At 39.4% G+C, this 22,122-nt stretch overlaps 1 protein-coding gene across 2 annotated transcripts in view; it reads right to left on the bottom strand.

Annotated features, from left to right (window-relative positions):
• MPL (MPL proto-oncogene, thrombopoietin receptor) overlaps window positions 1-14,365 on the bottom strand; it is a 28,838-nt gene extending 14,473 nt beyond the window's left edge. For both annotated transcript variants that reach the window (XR_014025809.1, XM_081322637.1), the window contains exons 1-5: window positions 13,972-14,365; window positions 9,695-9,824; window positions 8,969-9,150; window positions 4,660-4,814; window positions 4,379-4,535 (exon numbers count right to left, since the gene is read on the bottom strand). Coding sequence is in view for 1 of the 2 variants with exons in the window: in XM_081322637.1 (XP_081178763.1) it covers window positions 4,379-4,535; window positions 4,660-4,814; window positions 8,969-9,150; window positions 9,695-9,824; window positions 13,972-14,071 (724 nt within the window). In the remaining variant the exon portion in view is untranslated. The remainder of the gene's footprint in view (window positions 1-4,378; window positions 4,536-4,659; window positions 4,815-8,968; window positions 9,151-9,694; window positions 9,825-13,971) is intronic.
• Between the last annotated feature and the right edge of the window lie 7,757 nt (window positions 14,366-22,122).

Genomic DNA, 22,122 nt, shown 5'->3' with positions numbered 1-22,122 from the left:
AATGATATTTAGCAGGCAACAAAAGATGAGGAGATGGGTTTTAAATGGCAGAAGAATAGAACAAGTTCAGCCATTTACCTATTTAGGGCTAGTATTCCAGACAAATGGTAAATGGAATAAGCATGTAAAAGCCGGAGCTCAGAAGGCCGTGGCTCGGATGGCCCAATTAAACAAACTTATTTAAACTCCATCTTCATTAACCCCAGTGCTAAAGGTCTTTCAAGTGAAAATTGAACCAATACTTACCTATGGGGCAGAAATATGGGGATCTGTTAAGCTGCCTGGGCAGGAAATTCCTCCAAATAAGTTCCTGAGGAGAATTTTGGCAGTGTCCCCTGGAACCCCAGCTTGCGTAGTAAGGGCAGAAATGGGAGTCCATGCGATCGGCACTAGGGCCATGCTGAAGACCGTTTATTATTGGCTAAGAATATTCGAGATGGAGGAAGGGAGGTTACCTAAGCTAGCGCTAATGGATCAGATTGTTTCAAGTAACAAAAATAATTGGTTATCAAGAGTTTTGAAGCGGGTATCTAGCTTTGGTATTCCGTTAAACTGGCAGCAGTATGATCATAGGCAGATTTGATCTTGGATTGCACAGAGATTTAAAGACATAAGTGCACAATTGGACATTGCACAGGTGACAGTAGCAAAAGTTTGCTCCTGGTTATCGGCTAATAAACAAATTTTTAAAATAGAAAAATATTTAACCTTGACTTTATCTCATCATAAGGAGATTTTTTACCAAATTGAGATTGGACCAACTTCAAACAAACATGTTTTGGGGTAGATATAGGGGGGTTCCTGTAAGTGAAAGAGTCTGTTTATGAGGGACAGGGGGAAGTTGAAACAATGTCCCATGTAATTTTTGATTGCCCCCTGTATTCAGATTTGAGGGAACATCAGTTGGGCATGAGCTTTTATACTTGTACCCCTGTGTCTAAAGAACGCTTCTTGCATCATTGTTTGTTAGGCTCTAATTTGCAGTTGGTGAAATGGATTGCCAAATATGCTGTAAAGTTGATGGAAATAAGAACAAAGTTGGTGCAGCAGAGTGTGGTAGATTGTAGGAAAGATCACTTGATTTAAAAATGTGATTTTAAAAGTAGTTTTAAGACTGTTTGGGGCAGACGCAGGGGTGACATTGTAATATAATTTTAAGCATATTTAACCTGTATCTTAAATCATTGTATTCTATCCTGATTTTATTTCGATTGTATTTTGTTTTAGTTTCATTTTAAATTGTATTTTATCCAGTTTCATTTGAATTGTTTTTGTCAAGTTTTAGTGATATTTTGTTTTTGGAACTTGGCAATTTGATATGGCCCAAGGGCTAATCAATAAATAAAGACGATGACAAGGAGTGATGGGGTAACATGATAGCAGTGTTCCAATATCTAAGGGGCTGCCACAAAGAAGAGGGGGTCGACCTAGTCTCCAAAGCATCTGAAGGCAGAACAAGAAGCAATGGATGGAAAATAAGGAGAGAACCAACTTGGAACTAAGGAGAAATTTCCTGACAGAACACTTAATCAGTGGAACGACTTGCCTCCAGAAGTTGTGAATACTCCAACACTGAAAATCTTTAAGAAGAGATTGGACAACCATTTGTCTGAAATGGTGTAGGATTTTCTGGTTAAGCAGGGGTTGGACTAAAAATCCTGCAAGGTCTCTTCCAACTCTATTATTCTGAAAGCACAGTTTTTAAAATTGAAGGTAATAAGACACTTCTCATAAAACTCCACAAATGAGACATGGCAAATTTAGAAAAATATACAGACTAGAAGACATACAATACACTTAACAGGAGCAGGGGAAGGGAATTACATCAAAGGACCAACTACTGCCTTTGGAGTCAGGCTCAGTCCCTATCCATCACATGTTTGGGAGAACCTAAAACTTAACTCAGTCGCATCTACTTCCCCAAGAGAAAAAGGTGGAGAGACTAAATGAAAAAAAATATTGCCACAATCTGGTTGCACAAAACCTATTAAACACTGATCAGTTGTAATACCTAAACTATATCAACTGCTGTCATTTGCCCTGGACAACAGAAAAGGGAGTGGTGATGTCACAAAGTTTACTAAGTCTTCTGGTACAAGGGGTCCTATAACACCAGTCACTTCTTTGAGAAGCCAGGCAATATTTCTGTGCCTTTTGATTCAGTTAATGTGATTGTGTATTGCTAGAATCATTGTTAGGAAATCTGACTGAATTAATGACCGATTGGGTCAAGTGTGTTATGGTAGCAGAACTACCGGTGTTAGGAAGTAAACACCTGAATTGAGCAGGGAAGCAAATTTGGAGCAGGAAAACATGCAGGAATTAATGGGGGGGGGGGGGAAAGGCAGTATTTGTGCCCTGATTGAGTTTGTCCTCCCTATGCTCTCCAATAAAAGGGGGTGTGATGGCTCAGTGATTAAAGACACTGAGCTTGTCAGCTAAAAAGCTAACAGCCTGGGTCCCAGACCCAAGCACTGTGTGTCGGTGTGAGCTCCCATTACTTGTCCCAGCTCCTGCCAACCTAGCAGTTTGGAAGCATGCAAATGCAAATAGATAAATAGGTACCATTTCAGTGGGAAGATAACAGCATTCCGTGCTCTTAGGCTTAGAGTCATGCTGGCCACATGACCACAGAAGCATCCTTGGACAACACTGGCTACTTCAGCTAAGAAATGAAGATGAGCACTGCCCCCTAGAGTTGGACATGACTGAACAGGGGAAATCTTTACCTTTACCATGCTCTCCGATGCTTTTTAATTGTGCCCATACAGCCTAACAGACTCCAAAACTGGAAGTAAATATTCATGCCTCTGTGTCCCTTCTTTCAGTCATGCTAGCTAAGCAAATGCAGATTTGAGTGTACCATTTTCATGTCAGGATAATCAGTAGTTTTATGGCACGGTTCCTGAAGGGAATGCAACATTTGCATTTCCAGAATTTCAAGTACCTTGATACTTCATCTCCATAGGGGTTATTGAATTATTTAATAGTAATAGATTATGAGAGAGAAAAATGTATTTGCAATTCATTGTTTCAGAGGGCGTGGTTTTTAGTATTAGCACCTACAGGCCGGAAAAATATGCAAGTACTATAGCAGAAATACAGATTCACAAGCCTTATATGACTACTTTCATGTCTAAACATGCCTCCCATAGAAGAAAAATTGATTTTATATTAAGTCATAGAATCCATGCTTGCAACAATTTCATTTACTTTATTTTTTTTTTCATTTTGCAGTAGTAATATTGATGCAATATGATTCTGCCAATTGTAGCATATTTTCCGGCGTATAAGACGACTTTTTAACCCATGAAAATCTTCTCAAAATTTGGGGGGTCATCTTATACGCCCAGTCGTCTTATATGCCGGAAAAAAAACATAAATCAGTCGAGCGTCCCCGTTCTTGCAAAGCAACTTCAAGCCTCCTTAGTCCAGTCCCCCCTCCAACATGACTCTCCCTTCCCACCCCCAAGAGCCTCTAAGCCCCTTCCCCTCCCCCTTGCAAACGCCAGCCCCTGGGAGCGGCAGGAAGCCCCTCCCCCTCACCCAAGCGGCATCTGAGCATAAGCAGAGCGCGCCCTGCTGCCCGCTATCTCTCCCGGCAGATGCCCGCATCCGGCCTCGCAACCAGCCGCAGAAGCCCACGCCCGGCTTTCCTTCCCCCCACCCGCACCCGGCTACCGGTTCCTGGGCCCCGGCCCTAGCCGTGGGCCAGCTCGCCAGTGACCAGGCCGACGGACTCCCGGCCGCCAGACGCTGCGCTTTGGGAGATGCTCCCCGGTGGGTCAGGGAGGGAGCGCCCGCCCGCCGCCAGGCCGTTCCAAGAACTTCCGGGGACTTCCGGCGAGCTGGGGAAGAGCGTGCCTGCCAGCCCGTTCCAGGAACTTCCGGGGACTTCCGGCGGGCCTGGCGCCCCTCTCGCCCGCAGACCACGCAGCGGCCCTCGCCAGCCGGCCTCGGCATGGCCGCCCCAAGCCCAGCGCGTCTTCCGAGCCCAGCTGGCTGACTGTCTCCTGGGCGGGGCTTGGCTCCAGACGTGCGGCTGCTCCATCTGCAAATGTGCTCTCAAATGGGTGAGTGGAAGGAAAAGCCCCTTTGGGCTTCAAAAGGGAGGCTTTGCACCATCTGCATCAGACGGGGCTGAATCGGGCTTGTGTCGGACACTTGGCAACTGGCATGTAAGTATTTTCCGGCGTATAAGACGAAAAATCTTAAAAATCTTCTCAAAAGTCGGGGGTCGTCTTATACACTGAGTTGTCTTATACGCCGGAAAATACGGTAGTTTCCACATAGAAATGGTGCATTTCTATGCTATTGAAATACCATTGCCCTAAAGTTGCACAACTGACAGCTACTTCCTAGTCAACAGGCCACTCACCAGAAAGGTAGGGTGTTCCTGCTATCGCTGCTGGAGACCAGGGTCCCCAGATGCCATCAAGAGAGAGGCCATCAGGTTTGGTGCGAACCTGGATGTGGTATTGCTGTCCTGGAAGTAAATTCTTGAGCTGGCACATATAGCTGTTTTTCACTTCAATCTACAATAAAATAGAATAAGATTATAAATGTTTCCTCAGCTAGACTATTTTAGCAAAAAAAGTAATAGAGCAAAAATAAAATCCAGGTATTATATCAAAGCCATTTTTCCTATATTAACCATACCCTGAGTGGTGCCTGAATCGAATCCTCAACATCATAAAGAACTTCATAAATCAAGAAGTCTGCATAGCTGATAGATGGAGGTATCCAATTTACAAGCAACTGTTGTGCAATCCCTGGCCACTCAACTGTTATATTTGTTGGTGGAGCAATGAGACCTTAAAACAACAATAAAGCAAAACAAAAATTAGCGCTCTTGCTTATCTCTATGCTATTCATGTGATGATTGAATAGGAAAAAACAGCCTTTCTAGATTGAACAGAAGGCAAACTGATCAATATATTTAGCATGCTAATTTGCTAGAGCAGAAATTGGGAATGTCTGTCACAATGCACCTGTGCCTCTTTTAGAATTGATAGCTGAACTTTCTTACAAGATCTACTAGTTAATTTATTGCCTAAATTTATTTGTTGTTGTTAGTTGCGAAGTCATGCCCGACCCATCGTGACCCCATGGACAACGTTCCTCCAGGCCTTCCTGTCCTCTACCATCTTCTGGAGGCCATTTAGACTCACGCCTACTGCTTCAGTGACTCCATCCAGCCACCTCATTCTCTGCCATCCCCTTCTTCTCTTGCCCTCAACCTTTCCCAGCATTAGGCTCTTCTCCAGTGAGTCCTTCCTTCTCATTAGGTGGCCAAAGTATTTGAGTATCAACTTCAGGATCTGGCCTTCTAAAGAGCAGTCAGGGTTCATCTCCACTAGGACTGACCAGTTTGATTACCTTGCAGTCCAAGGTGACAGTATACAGCCTTGCCAGACTCGTTTCCCAATTTTGAACCAATCAGTGGTTCCGTGTCCAGTTCTCACTGTTGCTTCTTGACCCGCATATAGGTTTCTCAAGAGACAAATAAGATGGTCTGGTACTCCCATCTCTTTAAGAACTTGCCACAGTTTGTTGTGATCCACACAATCAAAGGCTTTAGCATAGTCAATGAAGCAGAAGTAGATGTTTTTCTGGAACTCTCTAGCTTTCTCCATGATCCAGCGTATGTTGGCAATTTGATCTCTAGTTCCTCTGCCTCTTCGAAATCCTGCCTGTACTTCTGGTAGTTCTCGATCCACATACTGCTGGAGTCTAGCTTGTAGGATTTTAAGCATAACTTTACTAGCATGTGAAATGAGTGCAATGGTGCGATAGTTTGAACATTCTTTGGCACTGCCTTTCTTTGGAATTGGAATGTAAACTGATCTTTTCCAATCCTGTGGCCACTGTTGAGTTTTCCAAATTTGCTGGCAAATTGAGTGTAGCACTTTTACTGCATCGTCTTTTAAGATTTTGAATAGCTCAGCTGGAATACTGTCACCTCCACTAGCTTTGTTGTTGCTCAGCTTTTCTAAGGCCCACTTCACTTCACATTCTAGGATGTCTGGCTCGAGGTCAGTGACCACCTCATTGTGGTTATCAGGGACATTAAGCTCATTCTTGTATAGTTCTTCTGTGTAATTTTGCCACCTCTTCTTAATCTCTTCTGCCTCTGTTAGGTCCCTGCCATTTTGGTTCTTTATCATGCCCATTTTTGCATGAAACGTTCCCTTCATCTCTCCAATTTTCTTGAAGAGATCTCTGGTCCTCCCTATTCTATTGTTTTCTTCTATTTCTTTGCACTGTTCATTTAAGAAGTATTCATATCTCTTCTAGCTATTCTCTGGAATTCTGCATTCAATTGGGCGTATCTTTCTTTTTCTTCCTTGCCTTTCGCTTCCCTCCTTTCCTCAGCTATTTGCAAAGCTTCCTCAGACAGCCATTTTGCTTTCTTGCATTTCTTTTTCTTTGGGATGGTTTTAGTTGCTACCTCTTGTACAATGTTGCGAACCTCTATCCATAGTTCTTCAGGCACTCTGTCTATCAGATCTAATTCTTTAAATCTATTTGTCACCTCTACTGTATATTCAACAGGGATATGATTTAGTTCATATTTGAGTGGCCTAGTGCTTTCCCCTGCTTTCTTCAGTTTAAGCCTAAATTTTTCAATGAGAAGCTCATGGTCTGAGCCACAGTCAGCTCCTGGTCTTGTTTTTACTGACTGTATAGAGCTTCTCCATCTTTGGCTGCAGAGCACATAGTCAATCTGATTTCTGTGTTGACCATCTGGTGATGTCCATGTGTAGAGCCGTCTCTTGGGTTGTTGAAAAAGAGTATTTGCGATGACCATTGTATTCTCTTGACAAAATTCTGTCAGCCTGTGCCCTACTTCATTTTGTATTCCAAGGCCAAACTTGCCTGTTATTCTGGTTATCTTTTGGCTTCCTACTTTAGCATTCCAATCCCCCATGATGATAAGGACATCATTTTTTTGGTGTTAGTTCTATAAGGTGCTATAGGGCTTCATAGAACTGGTCAATTTCATCCTTTTCAGCACTGGTGGTTGGGGCATAGACTTGGACTACTGTGATATTGAATGGTTTGCCTTGGATTCGAACTGAGATCATTCTGTCATTTTGGGGATTGTATCCCAGTATTGCTTTTCCTACTCTTTTATTGACAATGAAGGCTACTGGCCCTTCCTGAAAGAGAAAAGAGTCATTCATAACATTTTCTGGTTCCCAGAAATACCCAAGAGGTCAGTCAAGTAGTGATTACTATTTGATAAATGGTTCTAATTCCAACTAAAATTAAGACTATTGAATCCAATTCATAAAATAACAGCTCATCTTCCATTATTCTAGTCTGGGAACCAATAACAATAGCACTGAAACTTATATACTACTTCACAATGCTTTACAGCTCTCTCTAAGCGATTTACAGTGTCAGCATATTGCCCCCAATAATCTGGGTCCTTGTTTTACCAACCTCAGAAGGATGGAAGGCTGAGTCAACCTTGAGCCGGTGAGGACTGAACTCCTCCTGGCAGAGAGTTCAGTTAGCCTGCAATACTGCAATACTGCATTCTAACCATTCCGCCACCATGGCACCAGTTGAAAATTATACACAGTTCAAACCAGAAAGGCTATTAAATTAAGGAGAGTTTCAGAGTCAGGCTGTCACCATCAAAGCATTTTTGCTATAGGTAAGAGTTTCTCTAGCTCTGGGAGAGAAGACTTTTCAAAGATTATGAGCAAAGAAATGAAAGCTTTGTTTCCTACCAATAGGAGCATGTTGAGGATTTTGGAGTGCAACACTAGAAAAAGGATTAATCCTTTCCTAACTGCTCCCCAATTTCTATTTTATTTCTGGCCCTTCCTTGCAGTAGTTCCTTTATATTTCTAAAGCACTTACGGTATTAAATCCAACACAGCGGTACATCCTTCAGAAATATCCTCAACTGTACAACTGTACAAATGTAATCACATTCTACAGATGAAGGCCCTTTTTCTATCTTTATTTTATCACCTTCCTCTTTGTCTCTGCTTTATCTTTACAGTTACATTTTAAGGTAAATGGCAACCCTTTCTCTGTATTTCACCAGCAAGCATTGTTAGGCTGTTGGAAATATTAGGAGCAGGACTTTCTTAGTAGTGGGTCCTCATTTTTGGAGCGTCCCAGGAAGTAAAATAAAGCCTTGTTACAGCTTTTTTTAAAAAGAAAACCAAAAGTTATTTGTATTGTACTATAACTGAATTATTTTTAGTAATAGGTAGCTTCTTTTAAAAAAAAATGTTTAATTCATTGGTGGGGAAATGCACTGTTTTAGCCACATGCTGTCCTCCAGCCCTTGTTTCTTCAGCGTTTGCATTTTCTATAAAATATTGAAATGACCGTGAACAAACTTCCAACATTTGATAGTATTGTTTTTCTATCTCTCTGTGCTGCATAAGATGCAAAATAGCTCTGTTAAACTTTTGAAGGCTCATTGTGCCTATTTTGAGCTTAACCACTTTCTCAGGTTCCTTGCAAAAATTTTACCCTCTGTTCTGGGGACAGATTTGGGTGAAAAATGTTCTCTTCTCTTCTGAGGACAGCAGTAGCATCAGTCACACCTCTTGGAAACTGATAACTCTATGCCCTGAAAGATAGCTTGAAATTAAAGCCTGAGTATTACTTATCTCATGTACGAATAAATAAATAGTTTATAACTATTATTAATTTCAAACAAGAATCTATTTGTCAGTGCCAAATTAGTCATAGCAGTAATTAAATTCAATTAAATCCATCAGTTAAGTGTCTGTGTGATTCACAGATTCATTTCCAGCAATCATCAAAATTATAATATGGAAGTCATGATTGTACATGACTTGGCTAAAATTATTGGGTCAAATGCAGGTCATAGTATGAATGTTTTTTTAGGATGCTGGACTCTTCAAAGCTTTATCCAGTCCTCACCTCTTTCTCTGCTTCACGTACAGTTTATGCCCTATTGGAAGAAACTTACCAACAGTGTTCACTCTGAGATACTGTGAGAATATGGTGTGATTACTAACACTATCCAACACTTCAATATTGAGTTCAATAAAGAGTTGTATGCCATAATAGTTTCCAGGAAAAGTGCAGATGTGGCGCCAACTTCCATCTGTATTTTTCGTAGAGATTAGAGCACATTCTCGGCTTTTGTCTCTGCAGGGGTAAAAAAGAGTAATTAGGAGTGTGATACTTCCCCAGTGTGACTTAATCTAATCTTTTCCTGAAATGACAAAAGTGAGTTTCAATCATCCCTTTCCTACAGTTCCTAGTAAAAGCACAGATAAAGGAAAACATTTTCCCTGCCTAGTCATGTCCAACTCTATGGGGCAGTGCTCATCTCCATTTCTTAGCTGAGGGAGCCAGCACTGTCCACAGATAATTCTGTGGTCATTTCGCCAGCATGACTATATCCCAAGGTGCACGGAATACTGTTACCTTCCCACTGAAGTGGTACCTATTTATCTACTTGCATTTGTTTGCTTTCAAATTGCTGGGTAGGCAGGAGCTGGGGCAAGTAATGGGAGCTCACCCTGTCATGTGGCACTGAAGTCTCAAACCCATGTCACAAAGGCCAACATCCCTAACCACTGGGCCATTGTGCCCCCATATTTCCTAGATGTCAAAGTAATTTGCGTAGAATCTGCATCTAAGTTTATATGTGCAATTTGACCAGTCTATGTGGAAAATAACTTCCTACCCTTCATATGTATAGAAGAATCGATATGCTCCTTTCACATGTGCTGGTTCATCCCAGAAACAGGTGAGATCCTCAAAGGTTCGAGAAAAGCAGAGAACATTTTGAGCTGTTTTGGCCAGTAGAATAGCTTCTGTAAGGTGAGAGTTTAAAAAAGAAATATCAAAAAATAAATTGACTTCCTGGTACTTTTTTAGATGAAAAGAACAACAAATTTATTCAGGGTACTGTAGTATTTTATTAAATTTTAAATACAAAATAAAAACTAACAAAAGCTAATCTTTAGAAAGAAAAAAGGAAAGGAAAAAAGAATAAAAAGTGTGAAATCAAATCAAATAAGAGAAAAAGCATTATGAAAAAAAGTGACTTCTGATTTTATTTTATAGAATCTATAAGTATAAATATAAAGTAATGTTTCCCACAAAAAGTCAATACAGGGTTTCCAATCATCATTAAATCTAGACAAAATCCTATCCCTACATCTTAATGAAAGCAATTAATTTGGCCATTTCAGAAGTTCCATTATCTTCATTATCCATTCCTCCATTGTGAGTAAAGTCTAATCTTTTCATTTTTATGCATACTGCTGCTGTCATCATATACTGTATAAAAACAAAGTTCCCTATTTTTTTCCCCAGGTGCTTATATCCATCCAACCTAAAAGAAAAGTCTCTGGTTTCAATTGTACATGAGTTTTAAAGTATTCTATATTATTGCATGTAACTGAGTCCAAACTTTTTGGGGTTTTTTACATATCAATTTATTTAGCAGGATTTGTGAACAGGGTATTCACGCCTATTTGCACAAGGGAAGGTAATGAATTTCAGGAAGAGAAACATTACAACAACAACAACAACAACAACAACAACAACAACAACAACAACAACAACAACAATAATAATAATAATAATAATAATAATAATAATAATAATAATAATAATAATAATAATAATAATAATAATAATAATAATACTTGGAAGAGACCTTGGAGGTCATCTAGTCCAACCCCCTGCTCAGTAGTCTTTCCCATTTTACTGAGGCTTTCTGCATTTTTATGAAGAGATGTGAAAACCTTTTTCCAACATGCTACTGTCAGGGGTCTATGACAACTTACTACAGCCAACTTGCCGCAGAACAACTCACCATGGCGAACTTGCCCTGGGACAACTTGCTGTGGGACAAGAATTACACTAATATCAAAGAAATGGCAGAAAAGAATAATTAAAGAAAGGATGCCAAAGGAGGGACGAAATGAAATCAGAATGACAAAAGTTAAATTAAATTGAATTGTTGAATTGTTCCGCAGCTAATTGCCCCATGCCGAGTTGTTCTGCAGTAAGTTGGTCATAATGAGTCAGCTACGGCGAATTGGTCCTGGCAAGTTGACCGTGGCAAGTTGGCTGCAGTGAATTGCCCCATTCTGGCTGTCAGTAGGACACACAACATTAGGTATAATGGATTGACAGAGTAAGAGAATAAGAGGCTAAGTACCTTCTGTCCTCTCCAAGATGATTACTTAAGTGAACATTACTTAGGTTAACAACTTTAAGACTTATGGACTTCAACTCCCAGAAGCACAAGTCTTAAAATTGCCAAGTTTGGAGATTCCTATTTTTAAGGGGTGGTGGTAGAATAATGGTGGCATTCAGCAGTGTTGAAAATGTTAAGAGCAGGTGGCAGCATCAGGACAGTATATTAATTTTCTTGCATTTGTGATGTAGTGAAAGGACATATACTTGGCATCTTTTTGTTTTTATAAATCTGTGCTTTGTATGGTTTTAATTTCTACTGACCACTTGTCCAGTTATAAACCCAAGTGTCATTGGTATACTTGCTCTCTTTTTCAGGTAGAAATCTGAATAGAATAAACAATTATGATGATGATCTTAGAGAACACGAAGCAAAGGATCTGTTTATTAGACCCTCGTGGTCTATAGTAAGGGCATGGGAGAGAGCCTTTGTTCACAAAGAAAACATTCTAAAATAACCATGTGGTTTTGCGATAAGCGTTTGCTTGAGGGCTTGGGGATGAAAGCTTCCTGCTTTAGGGAGATAGACCTCTCAAGGAAGTGTGGAGGAAACAAGAGGATCAACTACATATTGCATGTAAATGTAGACCAACAAACCCATATGAATTTGAAAATAGAAAAACCATCTTAGAAAGCAGAGAAAACAGTTGTGTGGTTCCTTTCTCATTAGCAGAGCTGCCTGGAGATATTTTGCTGCCTGAACTGAAAGACAAGTTCATCTCTCTCCTCCACCCCATATTACAGCTACAAATTGAGAGTATGAACTTAGGTTGATGTTGATGAGACAGTGTTCTATTCTTCCAGTGGCTATTGTATCTAAGGGCAGGTGACTAGTTTAGGAAGACTAGGGCAAGACAGAAAAGGGCAGGTGCAGCCAGGAATCTGGCACAATTGCCTCTCCAGCAACTTTTGCCAGAGGAAAAGATTGAAAGGGCTACATAAACAATAAGAAATAGGAATATATTTGTTTCTATCCAACATGGGATGGAAATACAACACTTTTTTTAAGCCTTCAGTTGAGAAACTAAAGCATTTAGAGCATTCTAGTATAGGGGTGGGACACGGTGGCTCAGTGGGTTAGGACGCTGAGCTTGTCGATCAGAAGGTCGGCAGTTTGGCAGGTCGAATCCCGAATGCCGCATAACAGAGTGAGCGCCTGTTACTCGTCCCAGCTTCTGCCAATCTAGCAGTTCGAAAGCACGTAAAAATGCAAGTAGAAAAATAGGGACCACTACGGTGGGAAGGTAGCAGCGTTCCGTGCGCCTTTGGCGTCTAGTCATGCCAGCCACATGACCACGGAGACGTCCTCAGACAAGCGCTGGCTCTTCGGCTTTGAAACAGATATGAGCACTGGCCCCTAGAGTTGGAAATGACTACCACGCATGTGTGGGGGAACCGTTACCTTTTAGTATAGGGGTGCCCCTTTTTAATACGTTTGCGACATCTGGACTTATGCAGAAAAACAAAAAGAAATCACCAAGGCACTTTAAGAGCAAAGCTTATTTTCACTCTAAGCTTTAATGTATTTCATTATGTACAACCCCAAGCCACACATACTGTACCAAATTGTACTCAGGCTCTTTTACAAAATCTATACAGCAGCTAATTTGCAGAGTCAATATTTATGTGAATCTTTCTTTTGTTGGCATTTTTATAGAAGCAACAGGCATTTTAAAAAAATAAGGACTGGATTTGAAGAGAAAAATGGAACATCTAGAAAGATATTTATTTACTTGTTTCAGAGTAGACATGTGATATGGCAGTGCTGTATCCAAAAGAATACCTGCTTTTGATTACAATATGAAATAATTGAGATATATGATGGTGGACATTTGTTTACTTGCCCATTAGTGCATTATGTTTCATATTCCAGACACTAGTCTAAAACACTTTGGCCAATTGGCATTAATAGAAATATCAGTCATTAGCTCCAAGTTACACTGTCCTATCCCATATTTTTATCCTAACAGATTTTCCTAACAGTTAATTTACCTTCATTCACAAAATAGATTTTCCTTTGGACTAAAGAAAGAGAGCCTTGTGGTATTAGTAAGGGCCCCTGGAGTTGATTTATCTTGCTCAGTGTCCAACTTCTGTTACCTCTGAATTGCTTTCTTTAAACATGGGCCACAGCTGGACAAATACATCAGATCACATAAATGCAGAAGTCTGAAATGCTGCCTCAATACACATGAAGACAATAACCTTTTTGCACTTACAGTATTCACTGAGATTTTGTTTCCTCTCTAGGCATCTGCTTTGCTACCCTTTCCTTCCAGCATCACTTCTTTTGCAGGTTATCACTGACTCTCAGAGTGGATGAAGGACATGTTGATGATGTCGTAAAATGGGAAAGAGAGCTAAATTGTATACAGGGGTGGAGTTTTGTTTTCAGTTCTCCCACATTGCTGAAAGGATATAGAGATCCCTCTTTATCAGATACAGATATGTTTGAAAAATGAATGTGCCTAAGTTCTGTTTACAATTAATAGACTGTTTATCCAGAAAAATTCTCCCAAATGGATTTCCTAGTTTCAGAGTTATGTCCAGAAATTAGCAATGTCAAATAAACTGACTGAGATGCTTCCAGAAATCTTAATTTCATCCCCCCGTTCCAGACATCACAGTTAAATAGTTATGTACCCACCTGACTGTGCTATATTCATATTTAGATTAGCAGAACCCCAGAAAAGCAGCAAAAATCATGCATTCCTCACAAACAAAGGGAAGTGTAACAATATTTATCCTTACCTTTATCTGTAACAAGAACCAAGTGGAGCGTACGTAAAATGGTGAGCAGGAGCACAACAAGGAAAGGAAGTGGTGTCATGGAGCACAAATTGACTGCCATTCTAAAGGTGATCAACCGTTACCTGTTTAAGTATCTAAACTGCTGCTGAGTATGATCACATAACCTGATTATAAGTTATGGACATCTGAATGCACAGGAGGTCTGGAGACTTGCTGGGCATGGTGGGAGCAATAACTGTTCGATCTGATGTTCCAGTTAAGAAGGCTGAACTCCAAAATTCTTGAGTCTCTGCTGTTGGACCTCTGTAGCGGAAACTTATCTGTAGAGTGTCAGCCCAGCTGCTTAGAGGAAACTTTGGCAAAGGCCTTCTATAGTTCCAGTCTTCTGCCACTTCCCCAGCCCCAAACCACTACGGAATGGTCTGCAAGAGGGGAAACCCTGCCTAGAGGCTGTTGCTATCAGATAGGGTGAATGTCCTGCCCTTGTGGTGGTGCCTTGGAGGATAGATTCTTATACAGGAAATAAACATCCTCTGACCCTACACGGGATAGTATGAGGGGCAGACAAGTGTTGGTGATGGTCTTGAAATAGAAACAATCCATATAGGTCAACAACCCTCATTAGTGAAAGGGGACACTTTCCCCCCACTGTTCACAATATTTAAGGATGGGGAGCAATGTGATAGAATCATATGAATAAGTAAGAGCCATATTTCTGGAGAACAAAGGGAAGTAGTTGACTGGCATCGACTACCATCTTTAGGAAATTTGAAGATGAAGATGCTCCATCACTAGAAGTTTTCAAGAAAAGATTGGACAGCAATTTGTCTGAGATGGAATGAGGACTCCTGTCTTGGGCAGAGGATTGGACTAGAAGACCTCCAAGGTGCCTTCCAGCCCTATGATTCTATGAAGAGGAGACCCCAGTCAAGTCTATCCTCTATGCTATTCATTAACACATTACTTTTATTACTTTGGTTGTTACTGTTGTTTTTATATATGCTTTCATAAAACCTCTGAAAAAGTGAGTCTATAGCCTATTCTGCTGAGTTCCTTCCCCAAGCTCTGGAAATCATTCTGCATAGAGAGTACATCCTTTTGGGACAGATTGTTAGTGCCAAGATGTACAATGGCATCCACACCACAGTCCTTGGTGGCATTCTTGACTATTTTAAAAATACGCTTCTTGTCCCTACTGGCAGTAGCACCTGGAAGACACCTAACCTCTTTTGAAACCTCTGTATCCTTTCCTAAATTTACATTCCTTATAATTGAATCGTCAACCAGAAGGTGGCTTCTCTTTTTGGATGCCTTTCTCTTCTTGCAAGACTGATGTGTAATACCTGATTCGCACTTCTCCCTGTCAAAAACAAGTTCTTTGTCTCGGACCACAGTCCCCTGCTTATTTGAGTTATCATCACAACTACTTTGACCTGTTTCCTTAATGTCCCTATTAAGGTCAGCAAGGGCACTGTATCTGTTATGCAGGGACACAGCTCTCACCCTGCCAGATTCCATGGTTGTCCACACTGCCCTTCTCCTGCAGGATCTTTGTGGTAGAGGGGGCTGATAGCGTGGAGGCTCAATAGAGTAGAAGGGCTGAACTGGACACCTAATTTCTGCCTGAAGAGCACAGATTACAGACCCTAGATAAATAATCTGTCCTTGTAGAAATTGAAATGCCAGAGCATCAGACCCATTCTTCATATATCCATGCTTAAGCCCATCACGTAATCTGAATTTGCTCTGTCCTAACTGTGCTGATGAGCTGGGAATAGAAGATAGTTCAAATCTCATAAGGCCCAGAGCTCATAAGAAAAGGAGGGGCAGCATATGTAGATTAATTATCAAAGAGGTTAAATAAAAAGACCATCAGAGAGGACTCTGGGAAGAAGCCTGGAAATAGAAGTGATAGATGGCATCAAAGGATCACCTGCTGTAAAAAAAATCTCAAGCAGATAATATGATTCAAATATGATTTATAGAGGGATGCTAGCCAGTAAAAGTTTAAAAAGATAGAAGTAGTTCTAGTATTTAGAAATAAAAAGGTGCATACATTCTAAGTTCACACATAACTTAAATTTGTACCATCGGTTGCTAAGAGATTCATGTTTAAAATATTGTAGGTTTGAGTTTTAAGAGAGGGGAAAAGCTCATTTTGTACTTCATTAGGTTGAGTAAGGGAGGGGGAAATAGCTACACAAGAATGCAAAACAGAGAGATTAAGGAGGAAAAGTGAAATTGCTTGATTGTTCTGATAAAACATGGCTGGAATTGCTTCATACTAATAATTTCCTTTTAAAATAGTAGAGTGAAAAAACTGGAAAACCAAGATGTCTTTCAGTCAGATGATACAGTGATGATATCTTATTTCTAGATATTTCTTGAGAAACTATGTTTGGGAAGGAGTAAATAACAAATAAAGTCTATTCAGAAGAAACCTAAGCAAATTCTGTGCTGTATCCTATCCTAGAAGTAGTGCAAACAGAAAGCTTAAGCAGGATAGCTGAGAATAGTTGCAGTGATAAGAATCGTTTTAATAAGTTAGTAACCAGCTATCAAATGAAGAAATTCGGTCAATGTGCAAAACATAGTCCATTAGTTCAAGGAAACCAAATTTAGGAGCTGAATAATTGGTTGTTTATAGTAATACTACTAGACAGATACAAAAATTATTTCAGTACTAACCTGCTACCAAGGCAGTGATATCACAAGGTTTATCTTCAGACACAGCTATGGCTTACTAGGGGTTAAAAAAAGTTTGTCAGGAAAAATAATTGGCTTTTCTGTGTAAATGTACATGAGTATTTCTGGCCTCCTTACTTATTGCCACAGGAATTGACTTGTACACTTGCAAGGCCTTGGCAAAGCCTCCATATGTGGGTTGGAATCAGCTGATGGGACATAACAGATGACAACTCTGGCATTGTTTCAAAGCAGAACCCTGATCTAAATTTTCTTGCAGGTGGTAAATTCTTTTTATTAGTTTGTAGTATAAAATATAAAAATACAAAAGAAAATTGTAGGAAAAATAGGGGAGGGAAAGGGAAGGGAAAAGTGTAGGAAAAAAGGGAAGAAGAAAGAAAAGCCATTGACTTCCAACTCCCTTTGGTGCAGTAAAATAAGATAATAACATCAAACATCAACTTTTTACTTTTACATAATAGTATAAACTATCCATTTCTATAACAACAAACCTATCTAATCAGTGAAACTGCAAAACAAAGTTTATCCCATTGTAATAATTCATTCCAATAAGGCACATAGTTATTTTGAAACAGTTTTGCATTTGTATTTGTCACTATAAACCCCAAGTATTTCACCTTTTTCTCAACCTTAAAACCAGACTTTTCAGTCAATGTATCAGACTCCTGAGAGGTCATATTCTGAATAAGCCTTGTTGTTTTCTGTTCGTTTATTTTAAAACCTGCTAAAGCTCAAATTCATTTAATTTCCTCATCAAATTTGGTTCTTGCAAAAGTATAACGAAGTCATCAGCAAATGTCCTTAATTTATAAACTTACTTTTTGATACTTATACCTACTATTTGTCTAATATCTCTAATTAAAGACTTCCAACACCAATATAAAAACAAGGGACATAAGGGGCCTCCTTGTCTCATACCCTTTTGAATTTCACATGAATTGGTTAGATCTCCATTAATGTTTGCTTGCTGTGATATATAAACTGCTTTAATCCCTTGAATAAAATTCTCCCCAAAGTCCAAATGATTCTATAATATATATCTGTAGCTAGTGGGGAAAAAACCACTCAAATTCCTCAGTTTGGACAGGGTATAATACCGGATTCTAAATGGGGCTGGTAATGCAAAAGAAAGTTGATAGACAAAGTAAAGGAAATAGTCAGTGTAAATAAAACTAAATATTTCTCCATCAGCTTGTCCTGAAATAGCCCAAGGAAAATGTATAATTAAGTTGGTAAAAAGTAGTTTACTAACGGTGGTTCTGAAGGGTTGGGTGCTGTGATTCAGGGTTTCGTTGCGTTTGAATAGGTGTGGGTCATTTATCATCCCTTGGAAGCATGACTTAATTATTTGAAGTAGAATTTGTTTCAAAATTTGAAACAAAATTTGTTAAGAAAAACTTATTTATGAAAAAGATGTTTGACACAATTTTTGCATGGAACAGAAGAAAAGGTTTGATAAGGAAGAAGAGATCCACATAACAATGTCCAAAGCATACGTCTGAATTTTCAGCAGCTACTAATTCTTCTACTGAACATTCAGATTGCAGAGCGGGAAGGGAGAGCCAACAAAGAAATGAATCTACATTTCTGCAAAAACATAACAGTGGGGGAAAAACTGCTTTACATGCATGCATTGTTTTTTCCATTTTTTTTAACTTTCCTAAACAGCTGTTCCATTCCTATTCAGCTTTAACAGTTAATTGGTGTAATTACAATGGAGTAAAAGGGAGTGTTCTGTATATTCTACTATTTCCTCCCTCATTTGCTGTTCCAAGTACTTATAAATGTAATAGAAAAAGAGATACTCAGGCAGTATTTCTCAACCTTGAAGACGTGTAGACTTCAGCTCCCAGGATTCTCCTCTCAAATTGCCAATACTGAGAAACACTGCACCTTTCAGTAAACATCACACAATGGCAACTACACTTATTGTATATCATGACAATGAATAGATAGGCTTTTACTAAAATAGGGATTTGGAGATTTCTGGATTATCACTACTACCTCCTGCCTTTATTATAAAAATCTGAAAGTATGATAATGACTCAGTAATACAAGAAATCTTTTCCACCACAAATCCAAATTAGTCTTTTCTGTCCTGGTATCCTAAGAAGATGCATTTAATTTCATTTCCCATTATATGTATGCATTAATACTAGTGAGTAGAGCCATTTTCATATAATAAGGCATGTTGATCAGACCTTAAACCAGCTACATCTTTTCAATCTGGGGGAAACAAACTGCTTTTTCAGATGCTATCCTCTTGCTCCTACACTCTTCAAAACAACTCTTGGATACTGAATTTGAACCTTTGTCCAGCTCTTATCATTTACCTCTTAATGGCAAAGACATTTTTGGAATGTCAGTATCAGGAATCCTGGACGTTATAGAGCAGGGTTGAGTAAGTTGCATTCTTAAGCTGAATAGGATCCTGGCTCATTTTCCCTGTTTCCTTTTAAAATTCTGCCATTAAAATTTAAGTGAAATCACAGTTTTTCTAAACTATAATATTTCCCCCTTTAAAGAGTTAAAGTAGATGATATATTATAGCAGCCATTTCCCAACCCTTCAGCTTTGGAGGGAAAAAAGCTGTAAACATTGCTCCTTTCCACTCTAATAACATCATCCCTGTGGCTCAGGGAACCTAAAAATAATAATAATAAAATAATGTATTCAAAGTTACCTACCCATGGGAACTTCCTCAGAAATATGGCAGACTAAAAACTTTATGCAGAGCTGACAATTGCAGCTAAAAACAATGAGTTGACGAGTGAATCAACACTTTTGATGCTTTCTGGAGAAAGAGAAGATATGAGATAACCAGATGGTTGCTTCTTACAAGGAGACTGCAAACTAGCAGTCTCTAAGAGGGTGGGAAGATTGGAAGAGAAAGGAATATGTCATATTTGCTCCAGCTGTAGTTAGAGCCTTTAAAGCAGGGGTCCCCAACCTTGGCAACTTTAAGACCTGTGGACCTCAACTCCCAGAATTCCCCAGCCAGTCAGCTAGCTAGGGAATTCTGGGAGTTGAAGTCTACAGGTCTTAAAGTTGCCAAGGTTGGGGACCCCTGCTTTAAAGAACACTAAATTCTCACTTCCTTTGCTAACCACATAGTACAGGGGTGTCAAACTCAATTTCATTGAGGGCTGCATCAGCATTGTGGTTGCCCTCAGAGGGCTGGGTGGGTATGGTGGGCGTGGCTAGAGTGCGTATGACCTACTGGGTGGGCATGGCCGACTCTACATCGTTTGCATCAAGGGTGCCTATGGGGGCCTGGGCAGGAGTGGGACAGATCTGAGGGTCTCTGGCAGGAGGAGGGTCTCTGGGCCAGGGCCAAAGCAGTGGGGGCCGTTCCCTCACTGTTTCCAGGATGGCTTTGTGGGCCACATGAAACCACTTTGCGGGCCGGATCTGGCCCCCGGGCCTTGTGTTTGACACGTCTGACATAGTATGTTAAGCAAATCACATGATCCTTAAGTGATTCCATTCTCCTAATGGTATTTTCTGCTGGAAACTGGCAAAAAAAATGCTGGAAACCAGCAAAAAAGTTACAAATTGCATTCATGCAACTGTGAGACTGGTGTAAATGCAACACAATGTTTTTTGGTGCCAGAAGTGCTTTAAGAGCCATAAAGAAGCGTTTATGTTGTAAATCAAGGCTACTTGTATCTTTATAAGCTTTAAGAATTTAAAATAAATAATAAAAAACAAGACAAGGTTTTGGCTATACAGGCTGTCCTCAACTTACGACCACAATTGGGCCCAAAGTTTCTGTTGTTAAGTGAGACATTTGTTAAGTGAATTTTGCCTCATTTTTATGACCTTTCTTGCCTCAGTTGTGAAGTGAATCACTGCAGTTGACAAGTTAGTAACTTGGTTGTTAAGTGAATCTGGCTTCCCCATTGACTTTGCTTGTCAGAAGATTGCAAAGGGGGAATCACGTGACTCTGGGACACTGCAACTGTCATAAAGATGAACCAGTTGCCAAGCATCTGAATTTTGATCACATGATCATGGGGATGCTGGAAAGGTTGTAACTGTGAAAAATCAGTTACACTGCCATTGTAACTTTGAATGGTCACTAAATGACATGTTGTAAATCGAGGATTACCTGTAGATAGTTTTAAATGGATTAAGGGCTCACAAAACATTGGATTATTTGATTTTGAATATTAAAACTTTCAAATTAATTTTAACAAATAAATGCAATTATCAGTTATTTTTGATATTGGAGTCATAACAAGATAAGCAATTTATAATAGCTTTCAGAGACGTTTTTGAGGAATTGCACCAAAACATTGAAACAACAATGTTGATTGTATTGTGTGTTCTTATGAATTGTCTGTTCCCAGAAGAAGCAGTTGCAGAAAAAACATTCCTGGCTGAGGAATTCTGGGAGTTGAAGTCCACAACTCATAAAAGGGCCAAGTTTGAAGACCCCTGGTCCAAAGTAATAGTTCAAAAAACCCGGATCTTTGTTCTCTTTAAAAGAGAAATTATTTTCCTTCTCATGTTAAATTTTACTCTTGTTCATACTAGGTTACTGGGATTACTTTAAGTCTTCTAAATGTGGATTTGCTTACAGTTAAGGGCTGAAAGTTGATGAGTTTTACATTTGCTAGCTAATACTTTAGTTTGTATTATTTTTTATTAGTCCAACTAAAACTTTTAATAACAAGCCTTTAAAAATGTTATTTACCCATGAAAAATAATTTGAATTAGTTTAACCTTGTGAACTCTCAAGCTTCCTCCTTCCGTTATACATTCAAGGTGGACAGTGTTTAATATTTATTTATTATGTATATGTAGGGGTGTGGGTCTATACATATGTTGTATATAGTATGTTTAGGTGTGTGTCATGTATGTGTTCACTTTGAGAGCGGACAACTAAATTTCATTTTTGATGTGTGCCGTTGTGCCCACAGTAAAAAATAACAATAAAGGTTACCTTACCTTACCTTACCTTACCTTACCTTACCTTACCTTACCTTACCTTACCTTACCTTATCTTATCTTTAAATTGTAGGCACCAGGAGGAGCTAACAAATGCCTGTCTATTTTCCTGGTAACCTATTTCCCAAGTTCTAATGATTCTGGGGAACAATTTGAGGCATAGAAGTCTTCAGTTTGAAAGGAATTCCCTGATTATAGTACAGTCAGTTCAGGATCCTTTTTGTTTCTAAGCAAGTGGATGTGGTAAAACTTCATAAATAAAAATTTCTGGAATTCTTTACAGTACTTTACTTACTGATGGCTTCATCTGATCTAACAATCTCTATCAATCATCCCCTTCTCCAAATCCTACTGGAACTCATAGATTTCCTCACTTAGAAAGCTGTCAGAAGAGAGTCAATAGTCAATTTTTAGGTATATTACGTATCTTGGTCTGGTTAACATGTTTACTATCAAAAATTTATTAGTTTATCAAAATATAAAATACAGGAA

This window comes from Vipera berus (assembly GCF_964194415.1).
Source record: "Vipera berus genome assembly, chromosome: 3".
Lineage (NCBI taxonomy): Eukaryota > Metazoa > Chordata > Lepidosauria > Squamata > Viperidae > Vipera > Vipera berus.
This window is presented reverse-complemented; position numbering and strand designations above follow the sequence as displayed.